General features: G+C 44.8%; 1 protein-coding gene across 1 annotated transcript in view; it reads left to right on the top strand.

The window, feature by feature from the left end:
- The window catches only part of MYO18B (myosin XVIIIB), a 238619-nt gene that overhangs the window by 138551 nt on the left and 77717 nt on the right, over positions 1–22351 (top strand). Inside the window, exon 34 of the mRNA XM_066260272.1 lies at positions 6876–7028. Within this exon, the coding sequence (XP_066116369.1) occupies positions 6876–7028 (153 nt within the window). The remainder of the gene's footprint in view (positions 1–6875; positions 7029–22351) is intronic.

Here is a 22351-nt window from a genome sequence, read left to right as displayed (position 1 = left end):
TTGCTTTAATTGGGGCAAATGGGAATGGCCCCTGGGCTCACAGCCGCCAACTTTTCGTGAGAACAAGATTTTTGCTGGAGGCAGCCAGGCTCAGAGTCAGGCAAATGTCTCTTTCAACCTGAGCTGGGCACTTCTGTCTACATTGCTTTGGGTGAGTTAGTTAACTGCCTAAGCTTGTGGAGGACAGCTTCCTGGGGTTGTTGCCATCTCTGTGTATTAGAGTTCTTGTCTGCAGCATGGTGGACCTTTTCAGCCACATCATTCTTTTTTTTAATTTTTGTATTTTTCCAAAGTGAGAAGTGGGGAGGCAGCCAGACTGCCGCATGTGTTCATCCTGGATCCACCAGGCATGCCCACCAGGAGGCAATGCTCGGCCCCTCTGGGGCATTGCTTCACTGCAATCGGAGCCATTCTAGCACCTGAGGCAGAGGCCATGGAGCCATCCTCAGTGCCCAGGCCAACTTTGCTTCAATGGAGCCTCAGCTGCAGGAGGGGGAAGAGAGAGACAGAGAGAAAGGAGAGGAAGGGTGGAGAAGCAGATGGGCACTTCTCCTGTGTGCCCTGGCCAGGAATTGAACCCAGGACTTCCACACACTGGGCCAACGCTCTACCACTGAGCCAGTCGGTCAGGGCCCAGCTACATCATTCTTTGTGGTGAGACTGTCCCATGCACGGTGGGATGTTGATCAGCGTCCCTGGCCTCCACCCATAGATGCTAGTACTCCTAGCTGTGACAACCAGAAATGCCTATAGACACTGCCAGATGTCCACTGAGGACAAAAACCAACCTCCCCCTTTATGGAGAACTGCTGCTATAAACAAAGCAGCGGCAGGACCCAGAACCAGCTCCCAACTTCGGTGTTGGGAGGAATTGCTCCTCCACTCCCAGGTATTCCTTTCTCTGCCTGTGCTGCTGCTACACAAACCCCCAACACTGGAGAGGAATTGCTGTGGCATCTACAAGTTCTGTTCATGTATCATAAGGGTATATTTTCATGTATTTGCTTACAATGCCCTCGGTGTCTTTTAATTAGTAATGATCTCACCATTAATAGCCTTCCCCCATTTGTTTATACACAAAGGAATGGGGTCCACTTCAAATGGGCATCTGGAGCAGCCAGACCTTGGACAAATACGTGCTCATATGGATTTGGGGGGAGGGGTAAGTAGGTCAGGCACCCATTCTTAAAACAAAAAACCTTGGCCGAGGGAGCCAGGACATGTAGGAGCACAGCTGCCTCTGTTGGAACCCCATCGTTAAGGTTTGGATAGAGAACTCCTCAAACGTAAGCGAGAGTGTCAGGCAGATCCTTGCCCAGCTCAGTCATTGGCTGGGGATTGTGGGAAGAACATGGTCTCAGCTCAAACACCACAACAGATCCCAAATGCACTGCAACGGGAGGCTGTCAACAAACTGTTCCCTTCGCAGCTGATCACCAAGTTCTTGAAGGGACATTCAAACAGTACACTGTGGTCACCATGGATGAAACGATTCTTTACTTGCAAACCTATTTGGGCCTACCTACTTCCTTTTAGGGAGTAGGGTGAACATTTAATTACTGTCCTGAAATCCTAATTGAATACAAATTCAGACAGTATCCTCTTTCTTATTGAGTTTCAATGGTGAAAATTTTAGCTCTCTTTCACTATTTCTATTCTACTGAAAATATATTTTTTAATATATTAAGATAATATATTTATCTTGAATGCTGCTTTCATTGCATCTTTACATGCTAAACATTTTGTTATATCCTTTGTGATTTCTTTCTTTAACGTGTCAGTTATTTAGAAATTGAATTTTAAGTTTATTAATATTTGGAATTATTTGTATTAACTTTTTATCATTGACTTTTAGTTTTGGACACATAACAGGATCGAATGCATAACATTTATTCTTTAAAAATGTTGAGAGATCTCTTTGCTGTTTCAATTCATGGTCAAGTTTAATAAATTATTTACTGGTAAAGAATCTAGCTATTTTTGAGGCATAGGGTTCTATCCATGGCAGATGAATGGAGCTTGTTAATTTTGTTGTTTAAATACTATATGATATTTAAAAATCACTTTATTTTTTTTTCTTTCAATTTTATTTAGAAAATTTAATTTAATGGAGTGACATTGATCAATAAGAGTACATGGGTTTCAGGTTTCTGTTAACTTTGGTTTGGTCTGTTTGATTTGTTTCTGGGAAACTTCTGTAATAGTTCCACTGCGATTGTGGTTTTATCAAGTTTTGCTTATAATTCTGTGTTAGTTTTCCCTTTATGTATGTTGAGGTTATATTTTTAGCTGAATCTAAGTTTATTATTGCTTTATTTTCTTGGCAGATTATAGCTTGTCCCTTGATTATTACCTGGTGTGTCCCTTGCTGCTTGATGAATGGTTTTTGCCTTATATTTATTCTGCTCGGTGTCTTTTCGTTTGCCTGCCGAGACCTTTTTTAATTCTGTTATTTTCAACCTTTTTGAATGCGTGAACGTATATTTTCTTTAAACAGCTAGATACTTTTTAATCCTATTTTAGCCTCTAAGTTTTCATAGAACAGTTTATTTACATTTATTATAGGTGACTGATCTATTTGGCTTTCTGCTCCCTTCTTTTGAGTTTTGTGTTTGTAGGGTCATTGTCCCATTTTCTTTGCTTTTCGCTTGACTGCTTTCCAGAATAGATTGATCATATAGTCTGTGATCACTTATGCACTACAGCTGCTTCTAAAGCTACAAATCATATTTCTGTTTTTTTGGTAGTCGCCATAAGTTTTAATATCATGGGGTTTTTTTAGATGGAGTTTTTTTTTCCCCTAAAAAACCTTATTTAATTTTCACAACAACGTGGTAGGGCAGGCATCATTAGTACCTACATATAAATGAGAGAAGGGAAGCTCAGAAGGTAAAGCAAATTGCCCAAGATGACGCAGCTTGTTATTGGCCTCGGTGGATGTGAAATGAGGCGTGCGTTATCTGAAAGCCTGTATCTTTAAAATCAAGCCCCACGCTGCTTAAACGTGATTAAGATCTCGTTAACCAGGACCTTCCATCTGTGGACCATCATTGCTCACAATAGTGGAAGTCAGTCCAGCCCTGTCGTTAATTCAGCAACACATAGCCCCTCTCCAGACCTCAGTTTCCCCATCTGGAGAGTGGCTCGATTCTCCCTAACAGCTTTTCAAGATCATATATTTGAAGTGCTCAGAGAGTTCCTTGACCACAGACTTTTAACAACCGCCCTCAAACAATCTGTCTTTATTATTAACGGTGAAACAGTTGCGATTATGACTATAGTTTCCCCACAACAACATTGAACATTATTTAGATTTATGGGTTAATTATTCACCAGTTTTATCTAAATTCGAATCTTTGTACTGTAAAATGTGAACTAGCAGAATGACATTTATTTCCCATTAACCTAATGAGCCCTTTCACCCTTTCCTCCCCTCCTATAGCAGCAATTCATTATGACTTGGCCTGAGACTTTGTTGTGAATTTTGTTTGCAATGATTCCTCTGGAAAGGAGATGGTGGCGGCATTGTCGGGGTCCTTCCGGGAGAGAAAAGGGTAGAATCTGAGCCATCCCTACTGCATGGTCAGTGCCTGCATCAGGGAACTAACCCGATGCCAGCTTGACCCACAGGAGAATTGAAGGCACTTTTAAGGTGTGTGCAAAGCAAGAAGAACACACAAAAATAAGAAAGTTGCCATGCACGCTGCTTGAATACAGTCATGGTGAAGAACCAGGGCTCAACTGAGTAAACTGGGATTCAGGTTCCAGTAGGCACTGCTGCACAGTGGTTAGAGACTTGCATTCTGATGCTGAGCTGTCTGGGTTCAAATCCCTGCAATGCCACAGCATGACTTTGGGCAGATAGATCACTTACCTTCTCCATATCAATTGTGTCAACTGTCCCTCTGTTTCCCCCTGATAATACATATTTAACAGCTCCACACAGCTCACAAGATGTGCACTGGCCTCAGGTAGCTTCCCTTCCTCTGGGTCCTGCCCCACACCCATGTGTTACACCCTCATGCTCGTCACCCAGAACAGAATGTGCAGGACTGCTTCTCAGCCCTCCGTGCTCAGGCAGGGCCTTCTCCCTGTAGTGCCCTTCCCGCACCTCGCCTGGCTCCGTCCTGTTTACCCGGGGTTCTCCCGACCCCATCCCTGCCGGGGCTGGGTGATGTTCCCCTGTGCCTTCGACGCACTTTTCCTGCCAAGTAAAGAGCGAAACACACCTCTCTCTTCATATATTTTACTAAAACGACCGCTTTGCAGCCAGAAAACTTGGGTTCCTATCCTCACTCTGCCACCTACTGCTCGCTGTGTCACCTCCATTAAGCTTTAGTTCCCTCGTCTGCGAAATGGGAATCATGGTGCTGCACAGCTCCGAGATTCCCTAGGACTAACTGCGCTACTGCCCGCAGAGTGCTGAGAACAGCGCAGGATGCTTAGCCCTCTATAGATGTAAGGCAATAATAATACTAATAATGTCTTGTTAGGAGATTGTCACAGGAGTTAAATGTAATGACATGTGACAAAGGGCCTGGCACAATGCCCAGTCCTGAGCTCAGCTCAGCAGGTGAGACTATGAATATATATATATTTTATATAGGTATGTATAAAATATCTAGCATTTATAACTTAACAAAGCAATATGTCTGAGAACAAAGAGGCCATATTCTGAGAACCGCCTCATTTTTCAAAGGCTTCAGAACTCGTGGCAGAGACATAGTAATGCAGAATCTAAAGGGGTCCGTTTCAGGTCGTCAGACAATACTCATAACCCTTTATATTTGTAAAGCACTTGGCAGCCCGCAAAGTGCTTTCTGGTCTGTTATCACGTCGGATTTTTGTCTTATTTCAAGGCGGAGGAGAAGGATCTTTTTTCCTTTTAACCTCTTCTTTTATAGACGAGGAGACTCGGGTTCAGAAAGGTGACATCGCTCAGCCCCAGTTCCTACTGCTAGTAAGTGTGAGCCAGGGTTTCAAGTCTTGGCCACCTCCTTCTCCATCCCTCATTCTTTTTAGACTATCCCGGGTCATTCTGAGTGTTCAGGCAATGGTTGTGCTCGGCAGAGACACAGACATCCAGGTGTGCAGAGACTGAACCCCAGGGTTGAGGCACCGGGCTCCCTTTTCTTGAATATTCCCTCTCAGATTGAGGGGCCGTGCTCTTTTCTCTGGTCCCCGAGGACAAGGGTGCTGTCCATTTCATTCAGAGATGCGAACTCAGTGCTCAGCCAGCACTCTGTCCATTTCATTCAGAGACGTAAACTCAGTGCTCGGCCAGCACTCTGTCCATTTCATTCAGAGATGCGAATTAAGTGCTCGGCCAGCACTCGGCCAGCACTCTGTCCATTTCATTCAGAGATGCAAACTCAGTGCTCGGCCAGCACTCTGTCCATTTCATTCAGAGACGCGAATTAAGTGCTCGGCCAGCACTCGGCCAGCACTCTGTCCATTTCATTCAGAGACCCGAGCTCAGTGCTCGGCCAGCACTCTGTCCATTTCATTCAGAGACGCGAACTCAATGCTCGGCCAGCACTCGGCCAGCACTCTGTCCATTTCATTCAGAGACGCGAACTCAATGCTCGGCCAGCACTCGGCCAGCACTCTGTCCATTTCATTCAGAGACGCGAACTCAATGCTCAGCCAGCACTCTGTCCATTTCATTCAGAGACGCGAACTCAGTGCTCGGCCAGCACTCTGTCCATTTCATTTAGAGACCCGAGCTCAGTGCTCGGCCAGCACTCTGTCCATTTCATTCAGAGACCGGAGCTCAGTGCTCAGCCAGCACTCTGTCCATTTCATTCAGAGACCCGAGCTCAGTGCTCAGCCAGCACTCTGTCCATTTCATTCAGAGATGCAAGCTCAGTGCTCAGCCAGCACTCTGTCCATTTCATTCAGAGACCGGAGCTCAGTGCTCAGCCAGCACTCTGTCCATTTCATTCAGAGATGCAAGCTCAGTGCTCAGCCAGCACTCTGTGTCTCGGGGTGACCGCTGTCTGCCCACGATTCAGTCAAGGCCCTGCGTGATTCTGTGTCTTCCATGGTTTGTTAGTTTGTATTGTCGGCTGCTGGCTATTGTCACCCTCCTGGTGCCAGGTTTAGGGTGTGGCTTCTTCAGGAGCCCTTTGACAACTGTCTGCTTGCAGCGCAGAGCTTGTAAATTCAGGATTCTGGGGGAAGGAATGGACTCACTTCTGGGTAAGGTCCCTATGTAGAAAGTGACCTCGTCAGCCTGTCCTTAGAACTGGCAAAGGGTACCTGCTCAGGGGACAGAAAAAGCTAGATTTAGACCTTCAAAGGCAGCACAGCTATTTTTAATACTATTTACTGACCTATAACATCCATGCAGTGAGGTACATCACATCCCATGTGTGTAACTCAATGAATTTTCATAAACTAATAAAGCCAGCACCCAGATTAATAACATTAGCAACCCCAGAGGGTCCCCTCCTGCCCTATTCAGTCACAACCCCTCTAGGGTCACTGCTGTCCTGACTTCTGTCAGCAGAGGGCCTCACCTGACATGGACTCTTGCAAGGGGAAGAGAGGCCATATTGATGAGTTTGTTGCAAAAGACGAGACAGAATGACTTCGGATCCATACAGGCTGTGGTAACAGTAATAACAGCTCATATTCGTGCCTTTTCTGTGAGTCAAGCTGAGCAGATATTTAATTTTCACAGCAGCCCTGTGGGCTGATACCATTTCCATTTTGCAGGTGAGGAAACTGAGGCTCAGGGAGGAACAGGGTCTTGTTCAAAGTCATGCGGTGAATTAGCAGGATTCAAACCCAGGGATCCTGGTACCAGAGAACTTAGACCCTGGCCACAGCTTTGTGGTCTTAGCTGACGAGTGCCTTCCATTGGCTTCCAGATCGGCCATCGGGACTTTGACGTGGAGAAGCGTCTTCGAAGGGACCTCAGAAGGACTCACGCGCTGCTGTCAGACATGCAGCTCCTCCTGGGGACAATGGAGGACGGCAAGGCCTCGGTCAGCAAGGAGGAGCTGGAGAAAGTGCACAGCCAGGTGGGTGTCTCGGGGTCCCCTCAGAGTTGGGCTGGGGAAGTGCTGCAGCCACTGGAGGGAATGGGGCTGGTGGGTCACATGGAGAGAGGAGGAGGGGCTTATAAATGACTGAGGAGTCTCGTTCCCTCCCTTCTTCCGGGCTGAGTCAGGATGCAACTTGAGGGTTCGGGCAGATCAGGGCCTTGGGGCAGAATGGCTGAGTGCAGCGCACGCATGCCTTTATATGTATGTATGTACATTTATACGTACTCGGAACAGGCATTTGTACATACGCGGGAGTGCGTTCGTATCTGTATTTGTACATAGACGCATGTATTTGTATGTACATGCATGTGTGCATCCACTGACTACCAGGGTTGGGTATGAAACTAATAGTAATAGAGCTAATGATGCAATGTTACTAGCAACAATATCCAATAATAGCCATTTGATGGCCTGTTGAAATGCTACTGGTATTGATCACGAAATGATGGTCACTGCTGCCGCACATACAGGATGTCGCACTGAGTGCTCAGGAGAGCTGAGGGAGATGAGGGTCATCATCTCCATCTCACAAGTGAGGTGACCCCCACCCACAGTCACACAGCTAGAAAATGGCAGGGATAGGATTTGAACCCAGGTTTTCAAGCTCCAGCATCCCTGGGTGACTTAGAGGAGGTCTAGAGCAGCGGGTCTGAGGGCCAATGGGAGGGGAGGGGAGGCCAGGCTGGAGCGGGGGACCTCAGGACAGGTACTAGTGTGGTCTGGGGTGGCAGGGATTGAGAGGTGTCCATGGGTCAGATCCCATGTGGTGGTGGGAGCCTCCGGGGGAGAGGTCCCAGAGCGGAATGACATAACCAGGCTCAGAGCCCCGCTGGGGGGGTTGTGCCCCTGCATTCGGTGTTCCTCTTATGTAAGTCACACGCCTCCCTTGGATAACCACCTTCTCAGAGTGTTGCCATTCCTTCCTCCTCCTTCTCTGGCCTTCTATCATGTAGCCTCAGTCATGCCACGTGGCTCTGTCTTTTTTTTCAATCTTCATAGAATGTCCTGAGAAACTCAGATAGTAATCTGCACTTTTTGGACTGCCTCCTGAATAAAACTGTTCTTCCCATGGTCAGGAATATGTTTTATTTATGTCTGATGACACCCATCCAGTCCCTTGCACATAATACATACTGAATACAAATGCCTTCCTGTTGAATTCAGTTGACTCATCCACCTCATTTGACAAATGAGGAAACCAGGGAACAGAGAGGGTGAGGTAGTTGCCCAAGGTTACACAGCCACTTAAAGGTAGAGCCATGCCTCTAAGCCACATTCCTTGACGCCAAACCCAAGGTTCTTCTTCCTTCCTTCTGCAGAAGCCCCTGACTATCAGCAGATCCCCAGGAAGGCAGCGGGAGGCAGCAGAGTCTAGCTGCAGGCTCTAGAAACAAGATCTGGAGCAAGGGTCCCCAAACTTTTTACACAGGGGGCCAATTCACTGTCGCTCAGACTGTTGGAGGGCTGGACTATAAAACAAAACTATGAACAAATCCCTATGCACACTGCACATATCTTATTTTAAAGTAAAAAAACAAAACAAAACAAAACAGGAACAAATATAATATTTAAAATAAAGAACAGGTAAATTTAAATCAACAAACTGACCAGTATTTCAATGGGAACTATGCTCCTCTCACTGACCACCAATGAAAGAGGTGCCCCTTCCGGAAGTGCGGCGGGGGCAGATAAATGGCCTCAGGGGGCCGCATGCAGCCCGCTGGCCGTAGTTTGGGGACCCCTGATCTAGAGCTTCCATGGCCCCTTCTCTGCCACTGGTTTCCCATCTGTAAAATGAAAGGTTTTAGACAGAGGTTATTAGCTAAAGTAGAAAAGCTTAAAAAAGAAAAAAGAACACGAAATTCCAGACTTGATTTAGATTTTACCAGTTTGTCCATTAATGTCCTTTTCCTTTGTAGGATCCAACCCAGGGTACTACACAGCATGTAGTGGTCACTCCTGCCTAGTCCCACTCTGGTCTGAAACAGTGTCTTAGCCTCACCTTGTATTTCATGGCCTTGACAGTTTAGAGGAGTCCTGGCCAGGTGTCCCGTAAAATGTCCTTCAAGCTGGGTTTGTCTGAGGTTTTTTGCATGATCAGACCAGGTTTGTGGGGTTTCAGAAAGAACCCCCCAGATTTGCAGGGCTGTTAAACCCGAGGATGATTCAATGGTTCTTAGCAGTTTCCTTAATCAAGATGCCTTCTTCTAGGGTGACCACCCACCTTGGCTTGTCTGGACCACCCTGGTTTAGTTCTGTGTCTAGGGCAAGCCCTCAGCCCCTGGCAAACAGGACAGTTGGTAACTATTTTTCCAGTCTGTGTGGCCAGCCAGGTGGGTGGTAGACCCTGAGCCTCTTGGTTTGCCTCAGGTGGACAGAGATGTCCACATTCTCGGACAGGGGTCAGACATCCAGGGGTCATGCGGTCCCCTTAGCGGGGGGCCCTGTGCTCTGCCTGTCTCCCACTGAAATATTCCCTAGGCTTCACCATCCAAGCCTTCCCCTTCCTCACAGGTGAATGTCCCTGAAAAGGAACCATGGTAGTTTTTTTTTTTTTTACCCGCTCTTTAAGTAGTCATGAGAAATCTCCCTCTGCTGGGTTAAAATGTGTGTTTTTGGAAAATAGTGGCATTTAATGAAGGCGCCTTGAGCTGAATCAAAGAGTTTCATTCTTCTGAAAGTCCTTCCCAGTCTCTGCATCCGGCTCCTATCAAAGGGAATCGCAGCCTTGGCTTTCTGGTGCTGTTGTCATGGAAATTGTTATAAGGATGGGATGGCGTGGACCAGAGGTCAGGGTACAGTTGCTTTGGCTCCCAGCACACGTGTCCCGGATGCTGGAGTCGGAGCTAATCAAATAAAGAAACAATGACATTGGGCACTGCTTCATCTCCTTTCTGTTGAATGGTATTTGTCTTTTACCTGAAGGCTCCAGGGATAGTGGCAAGGAGAGCAGACAGGAAGGGGAAGGGAGGGGAAGAGAAATTTGCCCCTGGCTGCATCTTAAGTGCTGGGTGTGGTGCTGAACAGTTTCACTCACTCACTCTTTCATCAATTCGTTGGTTTATTCTGCAGCACCTACTGTGTGTCTGGCGAGGTGAAAGATCTATCAATAGGTACATAATGATAAAACAGGTGTGGTACCCTCCCTCCCGAAACTTGTGAAACTTACATCCATCGGAAAGAAGACGAGCAAACAGTGACGTCAATAGAGATACCCACACCTTAGTTCAGGTAATAGAGGAAATGAGTGGGGTTCTGGAACAGGGAGTTTCAAGGAGTCCTGTTTAACATGGGTGGTCAGCTAAGCTACTCTGAGAGAAGGAAAAGCAGGCAGGACGGTAACGTGCAGGGCTTGGAAGACCTGGATTTCATTCCAAGGGTGGTGAGAAGCCATTGGGAGATTTTGAGCAGAGAGTGCCAATCCAGTTCCCGTTGGAGAGGTTCACCCTTCTGTGTGGGGAATGGACTGAGAAGAGAATAAGTCAGTGTCGACTGGAGGCTAGAGCACCCCTCTGGGCCGGTGGAAGTGGTCACCTGGAGTAAGTGCTGATGGAGATGGCCAGGAGGGACAAACTTGGAGTTGGTTTGAACTTGATGGAATTTGCAGATAGTCTGGGCAGCAGCAATAAATGCATTATAGATAATCCTCACTGTAACCTTAGGAGGCAGATATTTCTATTTGTACCAATTTTACTAATAAGGAGACAGGCCCTGAGAGGTTAAGTCATTTACCCAAAAGCGAACAGCAGTATATGTCTGAAAGTGTGAAGGCCAATAGTTTGGGACCCGTACAACTTGATTTGCATAATATGGGATCTGTTAATGTTTGTAAAGCACCTACTGTGTGCTAGGCTGTTCTAAGTATCTCGGGGGTCCCCAAACTTGGCTGCACTTCAGATAACTTACACATTATTTTTAAAAAATCACAAATTTCTAGATCCCATCCCCATATATCCTTTATTTTATTATTATTATTTTTTAATCTGGGTTAGGACCCAGGATTTTCATTTTTAAACAATCACATCAAGGCATGTGGTCGTAGGACCAGCATTTGGAAATCATAGGCCTCGTTTATCCCTCAAAACACCCTTTCTGTTCAGCAGCAACCCCTCTCTTTTGTCGATGAGAAAACTGACAGCGAGGTTATATTAGCGTTCACCTGATTTTAAAATTAAATTTTGAGTTAAGAGAACTGGATCTGGTACTGGCTAATTTTGTGACCTTCAATCAGTGACTTGACTTCCTTGAGCCCTTTTCCTAAAGTGGAGTGACATTGCTTGATGTCCTAGGTACGCATGCGGGCCGATGCGGTCAAGCCAGTGAGGGCTTTGGGAACGTGAGCAACGCTGCAGCCTGTGCAGCTCGCTGATCATGGCTTTAGATAACCCAGAGAAGGGTTTACTCTGTCAGGGCACGGATGAGGGACTGTGTTTGGATGCACCTGTTAGATAATTGCAGGCATTCAGCAAATATTGATTCGGTCTCCACTGTGGGATGACTTCAAGGCCTGACTGCAGGGGACAGGAGGAGATGACAAGGTCCCTGCCCCTGAGAGGCAGACCTAGGAGCAGACTATTGCCAAGCAAGGTGATGAGCCACTTATTGGCTGGATGTTGGGGTTTAGCTCCTTACTTTAGCTGTGGGAGAGGAGCTGGTGGCTTCAGCTGTGTCTTTAAAAATGGAAACGAGGCCTGACCTGTGGTGGCGCAGTGGATAAAGCGTCAACCTGGAAATGCTGAGGTTGCCGGTTCAAAACCTTGGGCTTGCCTGGTCAAGGCACATATGGGAGTTGATGCTTCTTGCTCCTCCCCCTTCTCTCTCTCTCTCTCTCTCTCTCTCTCTCTCTCTCTCTCGCCCCCCTCTCTATAATGAATAAATAAAATCTTAAAAAAAAAAATGGAAACGAGTCGCTGGTTAGGTAAGATGCTCACAGCCATTGTAGTAAGCAACAGAGCATGGAGGAGCAGAGGCACGTGGATACAGGAAGTATATTTCGTCTTGCAGGAAGTTCCCTGGGGGTCAAGAGTCCAGAGGGCACTATTAGTAATTGAGGCTGGAGCCAGCTCATGAGTGGTTTAGTGAACCTGGCTAAGGAGTTTGGGCTTTATCCCTGGGGTGATAGGGAGCCATAGCAAGCTACTGAGCAGAGAAGGGTGTGGTCAGAGTGCTTGTAAAACAGTGGCAGGATTGCAGGTCTAGCTGCAGCACTGATGGGTGGCAAGTCAGGCCAACTAGAGGCATGGAAGGATCCCTGAGCCAGCATCTTCCAGAATACCTGCGTTCAGCCCATATGGCAAAAATGCCATGACCTCACCATCTAGATACTGAGGGAATTATTTGGCTGTTTCTGTCCAGCTTCCCTCCATTGGGACCCCTAGCTACGTCTCAGTTAATATCTGAGATTTAAGGCCCTGATGATAAAACGCGGACGACTCCTGGAGCACAGTTGAAAAAAACACCCTCTTTGGGTTCAGATCCTGAGTCTGCTACCTAATCAACTGTTTGATTTTGGGCAAGTCACCCTGTCTTTCAGAGGCTCCTCTTTTCTCACCTAAAAAAGGGGTGATATTCCTAACTAAATGGGCTGTTATAAAGAACCCTTGACCATGGCTTTGAAACAGTTCTCTACGTTGAAAACTACGAGATAATGTTTCAGGGTCCAGAGCTCCCCGCTGGCTCCCTCGTCGCCCCACACACTGGCGTAGGCCGTGGGCAGACTTTGGTTCAGTGGGCACAGGATTTCACCAGACCTGGTGCAACAGGGAGACGCGGCAATGTGTTGGGTTATCTAATGACACCTGTTCTTTAGGAGCCAATTACTAATTAATTCCCATGGTATGTTTCCACTGGAAACAAACTAATCTGGAGACAGAAGCAATTCCAAGAACCGAGATATATAATTGAGATAATCGCTGTGCATAAATAACATCTGTGAGCAGCAGATGCCGGCACCTGGCTCTGAGGAGGAAGTGGAAGAGGCTATCTGCTCCGGGGCACTGGTTGCTTTTTTTTTTTTTTTTTTAATTTAATTCATGCCTTTGACCTTTGTCTCCTCCCCCAAGGGAAATATGTTATGTGATTTCTGTTAAACAGAGAAGAGTTCGCACTGAACACTTTAGATGTTGAATTAATTCAAGCCAGGAGGCTGTGTTCACCCTTCCTGAGAATAAAGCCGTCACCGAGTCTGAGTCACTGTACCCCCTAAACAGCTCTTGAATCTACCCTTTCTCCTCTCCCCCAACTCTGATCACACACTACCTGTGTCTCTCATTTGGCATTCTCACAAGCCTGCTGGCCTCTGGTCTCATCCAGGCCACCACTCTGCCACTGATCTTTTTTTGTGTGTGTGTGTGTGTGTGTGTGTGTGTGTGTGAGAGAGAGAGAGAGAGAGAGAGAGAGAGAGACAGGGACAGAGAGAAAGAGAGAGAGGGGGACATGTAGGGACAGACAGACAGGAAGGGAGAAAGATGAGAAGCATCAATTCTTTGTTGTGGCACCTTAGTTGTTCATTGACTGCTTTCTCATGTGTGCCTGGATGGGGGGGGGTGGGGGGCTCCAGCTGAGCCAGTGACCTCTTGCTCAAGCCATGACCTTGGGCTCAAGTCAGCGACCTTGGGCTTCAAGCCAGTGACCTTTGGCCTTAAGCCAGCGACCATGGGGTCATGTCTATGATCCCACACTCAATCCAGCGACACTGTGCTCAAACTGGTGAGCCCACGCTCAAGCTGACAACCTCGGGGTTTTGAACCTGGGTCCTCTGCATCCCAGTCCGATACTCCATCCACTGTGCCACTGCCTGGCAGTGATCTTTCAAGACAGAATTGTAAAATTTAAGCACAGTTGTTGGGCTGATAAAATATATTATGCTCACTTTGTTAAAGATGGCGCTGCCCACATGGAAGCTGTCACCCAGGTGATATTAATGTGTGTTGGGGGCGGGCTGTGGGCAGGCAGGATCCCTGTAGCCTGTGGCTTGGTTTTGGGATTAAGCCTTTCCCACCCTTTTTGATGTAGGGTGGTGCAATTCCATCATGTCTCTGATAAGTGACTTTGTATTAGAGACTTCCCTATTTTGTATATTGGATTAAAGGTTATGAATCTACACTATAAAATGGGGGCAGACAGCAGAAGCTCTACAAGCTAGAAGAGAGTGGACCCCAATATTTAAAGTCCTGAAAGAGAGGAACTTTCAGCCACGAATACTATACCCATCAAAGCTATCCTTCAAATACGAAGGAGAAATAAAAACATTCACAGATACAGAAAAGATGAGGGAATTTATCATCAGAAAACCCCCACTCCAGGAATTACTAAAGGGGTTCTCCAATCAGATACAAAGAACAAAAAAAAAACAGAGCCACAAGTAAAAGCTCCAAGAAGAACACAATAAAACCAAATTTAAACTGTGACAACAACAAAAAGAAAGAGGGGGAGAAGACGGAGATTAACAGTAGCAAAGGACGATGGAGTGCAAAAGTACTCACAAAATAGTTCGCTACAATGAACAGGGTAGGGACCCTTTTCATTACTCAAAGGTAACCACCATTGAAAAAACCACCACAGAAGCACATGAGATAAAAAAGATAGCAACAGAGGAAAGATGTATGGAATACAACCAAATAAAAACAAAAGATAGAAAAACAAAAGAGAAGGATCCAACAAGACACAAAACTAACAGAAAGCAAGATATAAAATGGCAATAGGGAACTCACAAGTATCAATAATTACACTAAATGTAAATGGATTAAACTCACCAATAAAAAGGCACAGAGTAGCAGAATGGATTAAAAAAGAAAATCCAACTGTATGCTGCCTACAGGAAACTCATCTAAGTAACAAGGATAAAAACAAATTCAAAGTGAAAGGCTGGAAAACAATACTCCAAGCAAATAACATCCAAAAAAAAGCAGGTGTAGCAATACTCATATCGGATAATGCTGACTACAAGACAGGAAAAGTACTTAGAGACAAAAATGGCCATTTCATAATGGCTAAGGGGACACTGAATCAAGAAGACATAACAATTCTTAATATATATGCACCAAACCAAGGAGCACCAAAATATATAAGACAGCTACTTATTGATCTTAAAACAAAAACTGACAAAAATACAATCATACTTGGAGACCTCAATACACCGCTGACGGCTCTAGATCGGTCATCCAAACAGAGAATCAACAAAGACATAGTGGCCTTAAACAAAACACTAGAGCACCTGGATATGATAGACATCTACAGGACATTTCATCCCAAAGTGACTGAGTATACATTTTTCTCCAGTGTACATGGATCATTCTCAAGAATTGACCATATGTTGGGCCACAAAAACAATATCAGCAAATTCAGAAAAATTGAAGTTGTACCAAGCATATTTTCTGATCATAAAGCCTTGAAACTAGAATTCAACTGCAAAAAAGAGGAAAAAAATCCCACAAAAATGTGGAAACTAAACAACATACTTTTAAAAAATGAATGGGTCAAAGAAGAAATAAGTGCAGAGATCAAAAGATATATACAGACTAATGAAAATGACAATACGACATATCAGAATCTATGGGATGCAGCAAAAGCAGTGATAAGAGGGAAGTTCATATCACTTCAGGCATATATGAACAAACGAGAGAGAGCCCAAGTGAACCACTTAACTTCCCACCTTAAGGAACTAGAAAAAGAAGAACAAAGACAACCCAAAACCAGCCGAAGAAAGGAGATAATAAAAATCAGAGCAGAAATAAATGAATTAGAGAACAGAAAAACTATAGAAAAAATTAATAGAACAAGGAGCTGGTTCTTTGAAAAGATCAACAAAATTGACAAACCCTTGGCAAGACTTACCAAGGAAAAAAGAGAAAGAACTCATATAAACAAAATCCAAAATGAAAGAGGAGAAATCACCACGGACACCGTAGATATACAAAGAATTATTGTAGAATACTATGAAAAACTTTATGCCACTAAATTCAACAACCTAGAAGAAATGGATAAATTCCTAGAACAATACAACCTTCCTAGACTGAGTCAAGAAGAAGCAGAAAGCCTAAACAGACCTATCAGTAGAGAAGAAATAGAAAAAACCATTAAAAACCTCCCCAAAAATAAAAGTCCAGGCCCTGACGGCTATACCAGCGAATTTTATCAAACATTCAAAGAAGACTTGGTTCCTATTCTACTCAAAGTCTTCCAAAAAATTGAAGAAGAAGCAATACTTCCAAACACATTTTATGAGGCCAACATAACCCTCATACCAAAACCAGGCAAGGATGGCACAAAAAAAGAAAACTACAGACCAATATCTCTAATGAATACAGATGCTAAAATACTAAACAAAATACTAGCAAATCGAATACAGCAACATATTAAAAAAATAATACATCATGATCAAGTGGGATTCATCCCAGAATCTCAAGGATGGTTCAACATATGTAAAACGGTTAATGTAATACACCATATCAACAAAACAAAGAACAGAAACCACATGATCTTATCAATAGATGCAGAAAAGGCTTTCGATAAAATACAACACAATTTTATGTTTAAGACTCTCAACAAAATGGGTATAGAAGGAAAATATCTCAACATGATAAAGGCCATATATGATAAACCATCAGCTAACATCATATTAAATGGCACTAAACTGAAGGCTTTCCCCCTTAAATCAGGAACAAGACAGGGTTGTCCACTCTCTCCACTCTTATTTAATGTGGTACTAGAGGTTCTAGCCAGAGCAATCACACAAGACAAAGAAATAAAAGGCATCCATATCGGAAAAGAAGAAGTAAAGGTATCACTTTTTGCAGATGATATGATCCTATACATCGAAAACCCCAAAGAATCCACAAAAAGACTACTAGAAACAATAAGCCAATACAGTAAGGTCGCAGGATACAAAATTAACATACAGAAGTCAATAGCCTTTCTATATGCCAACAATGAAACAACTGAGAAGGAACTCAAAAGAATAATCCCCTTCACGATTGCAACAAAAAAAATAAAATACTTAGGAATAAACATAACAAAGAATGTAAAGGACTTATATAATGAAAACTATAAACCATTGTTAAGGGAAATCGAAAAAGATATAATGAGATGGAAGAATATACCTTGTTCTTGGCTAGGAAGAATAAATATAATCAAGATGGCTATATTACCCAAAGCAATATACAAATTTAATGCAATTCCCATCAAAATTCCAATGACATTTTTTAAAGAAATAGAGCAAAAAATCATCAGATTTATATGGAACTATAAAAAACCCCGAATAGCCAAAGCAATCCTAAAGAAAAAGAATGAAGCTGGGGGCATAACAATACCTGACTTCAAACTCTATTATAGGGCCACGACAATCAAAACAGCATGGTATTGGCAGAAAAATAGACACTCAGACCAATGGAACAGAATAGAAAGTCCAGAAATAAAACCACATATATATAGTCAAATAATTTTTGATAAAGGGGCCAACAACACACAATGGAGAAAAGAAAGCCTCTTCAATAAATGGTGCTGGGAAAACTGGAAAGCCACATGCAAAAGAATGAAACTGGACTACAGTCTCTCCCCCTGTACAAAAATTAACTCAAAATGGATCAAAGATCTAAACATAAGACCTGAAACAATTAAGTACATAGAAGAAGACATAGGTACTCAACTCATGGACCTGGGTTTTAAAGAGCATTTTATGAATTTGACTCCAATGGCAAGAGAAGTGAAGGCAAAAATTAATGAATGGGACTACATCAGACTAAGAAGTTTTTGCTCAGCAAGGGAAACTGATAACAAAATAAACAGAAAGCCAACTAAATGGGAAATGATATTTTCAAACAACAGCTCAGATAAGGGCCTAATATCCAAAATATACAAAGAACTCATAAAACTCAACAACAAACAAACAAACAATCCAATAAAAAAATGGGAAGAGGATATGAATAGACACTTCTCACAGGAAGAAATACAAATGGCCAACAGATATATGAAAAGATGCTCATCTTCTTTAGCTATTAGAGAAATGCAAATCAAAACGGCAATCAGATACCACCTCACACCTGTTCGATTAGCTGTTATTAGCAAGTCAGGTAATAGCAAATGTTGGAGAGGCTGTGGAGAAAAAGGAACCCTCATACACTGTTGGTGGGAATGTAAAGTAGTACAACCATTATGGAAGAAAGTATGGTGGTTCCTCAAAAAACTGCAAATAGAACTACCTTATGACCCAGCAATCCCTCTACTGGGTATATATCCCCAAAACTCAGAAACATTGATACGGAAAGACACATGCAGCCCCATGTTTATTGCAGCATTGTTCACAGTGGCCAGGACATGGAAACAACCAAAAAGCCCATCAATAGATGACTGGATAAAGAAGATGTGGCACATATACACTATGGAATACTACTCAGCCATAAGAAATGATGACATCGGAACATTTACAGCAAAATGGTGGGATCTTGATAACATGATACGAAGCGAAATAAGTAAATCAGAAAAAAACAGGAACTGTATTATTCCATACGTAGGTGGGACATAATAGTGAAACTAAGAGACATTGATAAGAGTGTGGTGGTTACGGGGGGGAGGGGGGAATGGGAGAGGGATAGGGGGTGGGAGGGGCACAAAGAAAACAAGATAGAAGGTGACAGAGGACAATCTGACTTTGGGTGGTGGGTATACAACATAATTGAACGACAAGATAACCTGGACTTGTTATCTTTGAATATATGTATCCTGATTTATTGATGTCACCCCATTAAAAAAATAAAATTATAAAAAAAAAAAAAAAAAAATGGGGGCAGAACAGGAGCTTGCTCTCTTAGTTCCTGAGATTAGCATTAGAGCAGAGAGCAGATAAGAGAGCAAAGAAAGGCCACGTGGAGGAGGCCAGGGAAGCAGCCAAGATGGCGGAGTGTTGAGTGAGAGGCCAGTTTGTGCAGAGTTTGTGCAGGGAGAAAGAAGGAGATGGGGAACAGAGGTGAATAAGTCTGGTGAGCTAGAAACCTTTGATTCTAGGAAACTCGGATAAGTCAGTAGCTTTGTGAGCACTGAATGTGAGTGGGTTTTGGAGCCCAGTGTGTGTTTTTACTTGCCCGCCGGGTGCAAGCTAGGATTAAAGGTGATGGCCCACCAGCTTTTGGCTCTGTCCAAATCCAATTTACTGACTGTCCGAATCCAATGAGAACCTGCATGGGCCAGGCGGCTGTGATAGTGGCCGTGGCTACCGGCTTTACAATAGTCTTGGCTCTTTGTGTGTAAGGTTTGCTTGTGGCTCTTTATTGCCCCCAGAACACAGCCCTTCGAGGGTGCACAGTTAGCTTCTACCCTCCTGCCCCCCCGAGCAGCAGCTTAGAACAGCTTGGGGTCCCCCACACCTGATCTCCCCTCTCCACCTTTGCCCAAGCTGTGCCCCCTGCTGGGCTCTTGCATCCCCCCTCTGAACCTTCCTTGCCCCATGATCGTTTAGCCTCTGAACTTGGGTCTGGGTGTTGTCTCTGGGGGTCCTCTCTGACCCCCAGGGGCTAGGTGAGGGCCCCACCTCTCCTCTCATGGTCTCCTGGATTTACCCCTAGGCTAGTACCTCTCGTTCCATCAAAATGACCTCCTTTACTTGTCTGCTTCCCTCTCCTACCTTCCAGAGCCTTAAAGGCAGGGACTGGAATGAGTTAAACATATTAAAAGACTTGCCCAAAATCACAAAGGTGATTCGAACCCTCAGAATCTGACTCCAGTACCTGGGAGTAGAACAAGCACGGCCCAGATCCACCAGGGTACTGCCTGTGGGGCCGCTGCTGTCCCTGGGCCCTCCCAACCCTCCCGGACGCCCCCAGTGCTCCCGTAGGCCCTCTGGAAGCGGAGTTCGGCTCCACACCAGGGCTCGTGCAGGTGGTCCCGTCAGGCCTGTGTGCCTTCTGGACGGTGAACTGCCAGGGTGGGGAGTACCAGTCTGAGGGCCCTCCTCTCCAGTAACGCACGGAAGACTGATAACTCTTGATTCATCCTCAGCGCCTTTAATCGGGACATTTGTCACCAGGTGTCACCCCAGCTTCCACAAGACATTGATACTAATGAGTAAGCTCTGGAAAGATGACCCTGACGGGAGTCCTTTGTGTGAGCAAGTGCCTTCAGACCACTGCTCCCCGTCCAGGAGCCACAGGACAGGTCGCCCGGCTGTTCATTTGAAGAGGCTTTAAAAAAAAAAAAAAAAAAGATTAGATAGAGTGAATTGATTCAATATTAACATAACCTTCTGTCAGAGGAGATAAAGACCAAATTGTAATTGGTTAAAAACATGGTTATCGTGGGCCTGCTCACCCCACAAATATTGACTCTTCCAGGGCTGTGATGAACAAAGTGGGGGACAGCTGGTTTCATCGCAGGCAGGGAGCCGCCTTGGTGTCCCCCCAGGAGGACCTGCTCCCGTTGAACTGCGGCGAGCCCAGCCCCAGAGCTGCGCAGTCACCCACGAGGGCAACAGTACCCGGCTCAGCGGCAAGGATACTGCTGGCGAGCGGCCATGGTTCATGCTCCGCCAGGCCCTGGGCAGACGCTTCGATGTCATAACCTAATTTTGTCCCCCCAAAATCACTTGAATGTGGTGACTCCCATGAGCTGGGGCCTTCTCAGGGGGCCGGAGTGTAAGAGAGTGTGTCTACCGCAGATGCTCAGTGAGTGAGTGGGGCCTGAGGGGGGGGCCGTGACTCTCCACAGGAAGCAGCTAGTGTGTGTCCCTCTTATACAGTATATAGGAAGTTCAGCATATAGGAAACTTGCCCAAAGTCACAGACTATCAAGGGAACCTGGATTTAAAAAAAAATTTTTTATTTTGAATTTTAAATTTACAGTAAAAAATTACAATTGTCTAAGGATTCTTAAATCTCCTTCACCTCGATTCATCAGTTTTGAACATTTTGCCTCCTTTGCATTATCATTCCCTCTCCACGTTACACCTTCTGAATTACCTGAAGACAAGTATGGACACACTGTCCCTTTATCCTGATCAGAATCACAAGGCGGGGGCCGGATCAAGGGGGTGCTGGAATATAAGGGGCCTGGGGCAGGGACAGCCTTTTTTGTGAGTATTTTATCCCTCTTTTCTACGTGTAGAGGTTTTTCTTTCTCTCTCTGGAGAACATCGGTGTACTCTAAATCAATCGTCACAGAGGGGAAATCACCAGGGAAATTGTTGAAGTCTGATCAATCATTCCAGGACCTCAGCAGCCCTTCGATCCTGTAATACAGAATTCAGAAGCCTCTGAAACTCTCCAAGAAAGACTTAAAGCAAGTGAAAGAAGACCTGCTTTACTCAGAAGGTGGTTTTAAGAGCAAGATCCGTTCAGGTCCTGGCCCCGTTCACCATTTATTAGTTGTGTGACCTTGATGAGTCAGCTAACCTCTTTGATCTTCCGTGTCCTCATCTATAAAATAGGGAAAAAAATATGTATCTCATAGAGTCATTACATGTTGCAGTTAACATAGACATGGTGGGCATTCCTAGAGTAATGATTAATGAGGATTCTAATGACTCTGCAGAAGACAGAAACAATAAATACTCAGAAAGCATTCTGACACACCCATAAGCAGTAGCCCTCTAGCCACAACCTAAGGAAAGTTATGAAATATTTAGCATATGCCCAGGGAGTCTGAGAGCAAGGGCACACAGAGTAACCACCATATGGTCTTTGGAAATTTCCCTTTGGAGCCACTGTCATCAAACTTCTGAGCCAGACAGACCCTTGGTGGACCTGGCCTGACATTTTCAATATGTTTGCATTTAATAAATTTGATAACAGGGCTGTGTATAGTTTGACATGTTGGCAATTCCCTTCGGGGAGAGCCTTACCGCTGAAGGTTAATTCTTCTGAGTACCCTGGTGGGATGTCAAGGCCTGGAATATGTTGAGATTAGCCTGCCAAAGACACCATTCCGTAGAACACTTCCCCGTGGCATTTGCGCTGCAGTATTTTTAAATCCTCTGAGTTGTTCTACCAGACCCAGAAATCCAGGTTCTAACCACCCTGCTGAAATATCAGTTTTCCCTCACCCCACCTCATTCCATGTCTCGCCAACCCATCGATAGCTTAACAAGTTCAAAGCAAACATTGTACCCAGGTATTTAAAGCCGGGCAGATGGCTTCACATAGGAAAGTAATGCTATTCATCGGCTGGTAGTTGATGTATATGTGATAGGAATCTCAATTGCCCTCACACTAAATGAAAGGACGTGGGTGTTGGGGAGAGAAAGCCTGAGATGAACTCCGCAATAGAGAAGGACTTGTGTGCCGAGGGGGCTGTGTGGTGGCCCAGAAATAATT

This window comes from Saccopteryx bilineata, chromosome 2 (genome assembly GCF_036850765.1).
Source record: "Saccopteryx bilineata isolate mSacBil1 chromosome 2, mSacBil1_pri_phased_curated, whole genome shotgun sequence".
NCBI classification, from domain to species: domain Eukaryota; kingdom Metazoa; phylum Chordata; class Mammalia; order Chiroptera; family Emballonuridae; genus Saccopteryx; species Saccopteryx bilineata.
The sequence above is the reverse complement of the archived record's forward strand: the minus strand, read 5'-3'. Positions and strand labels throughout refer to the sequence as shown.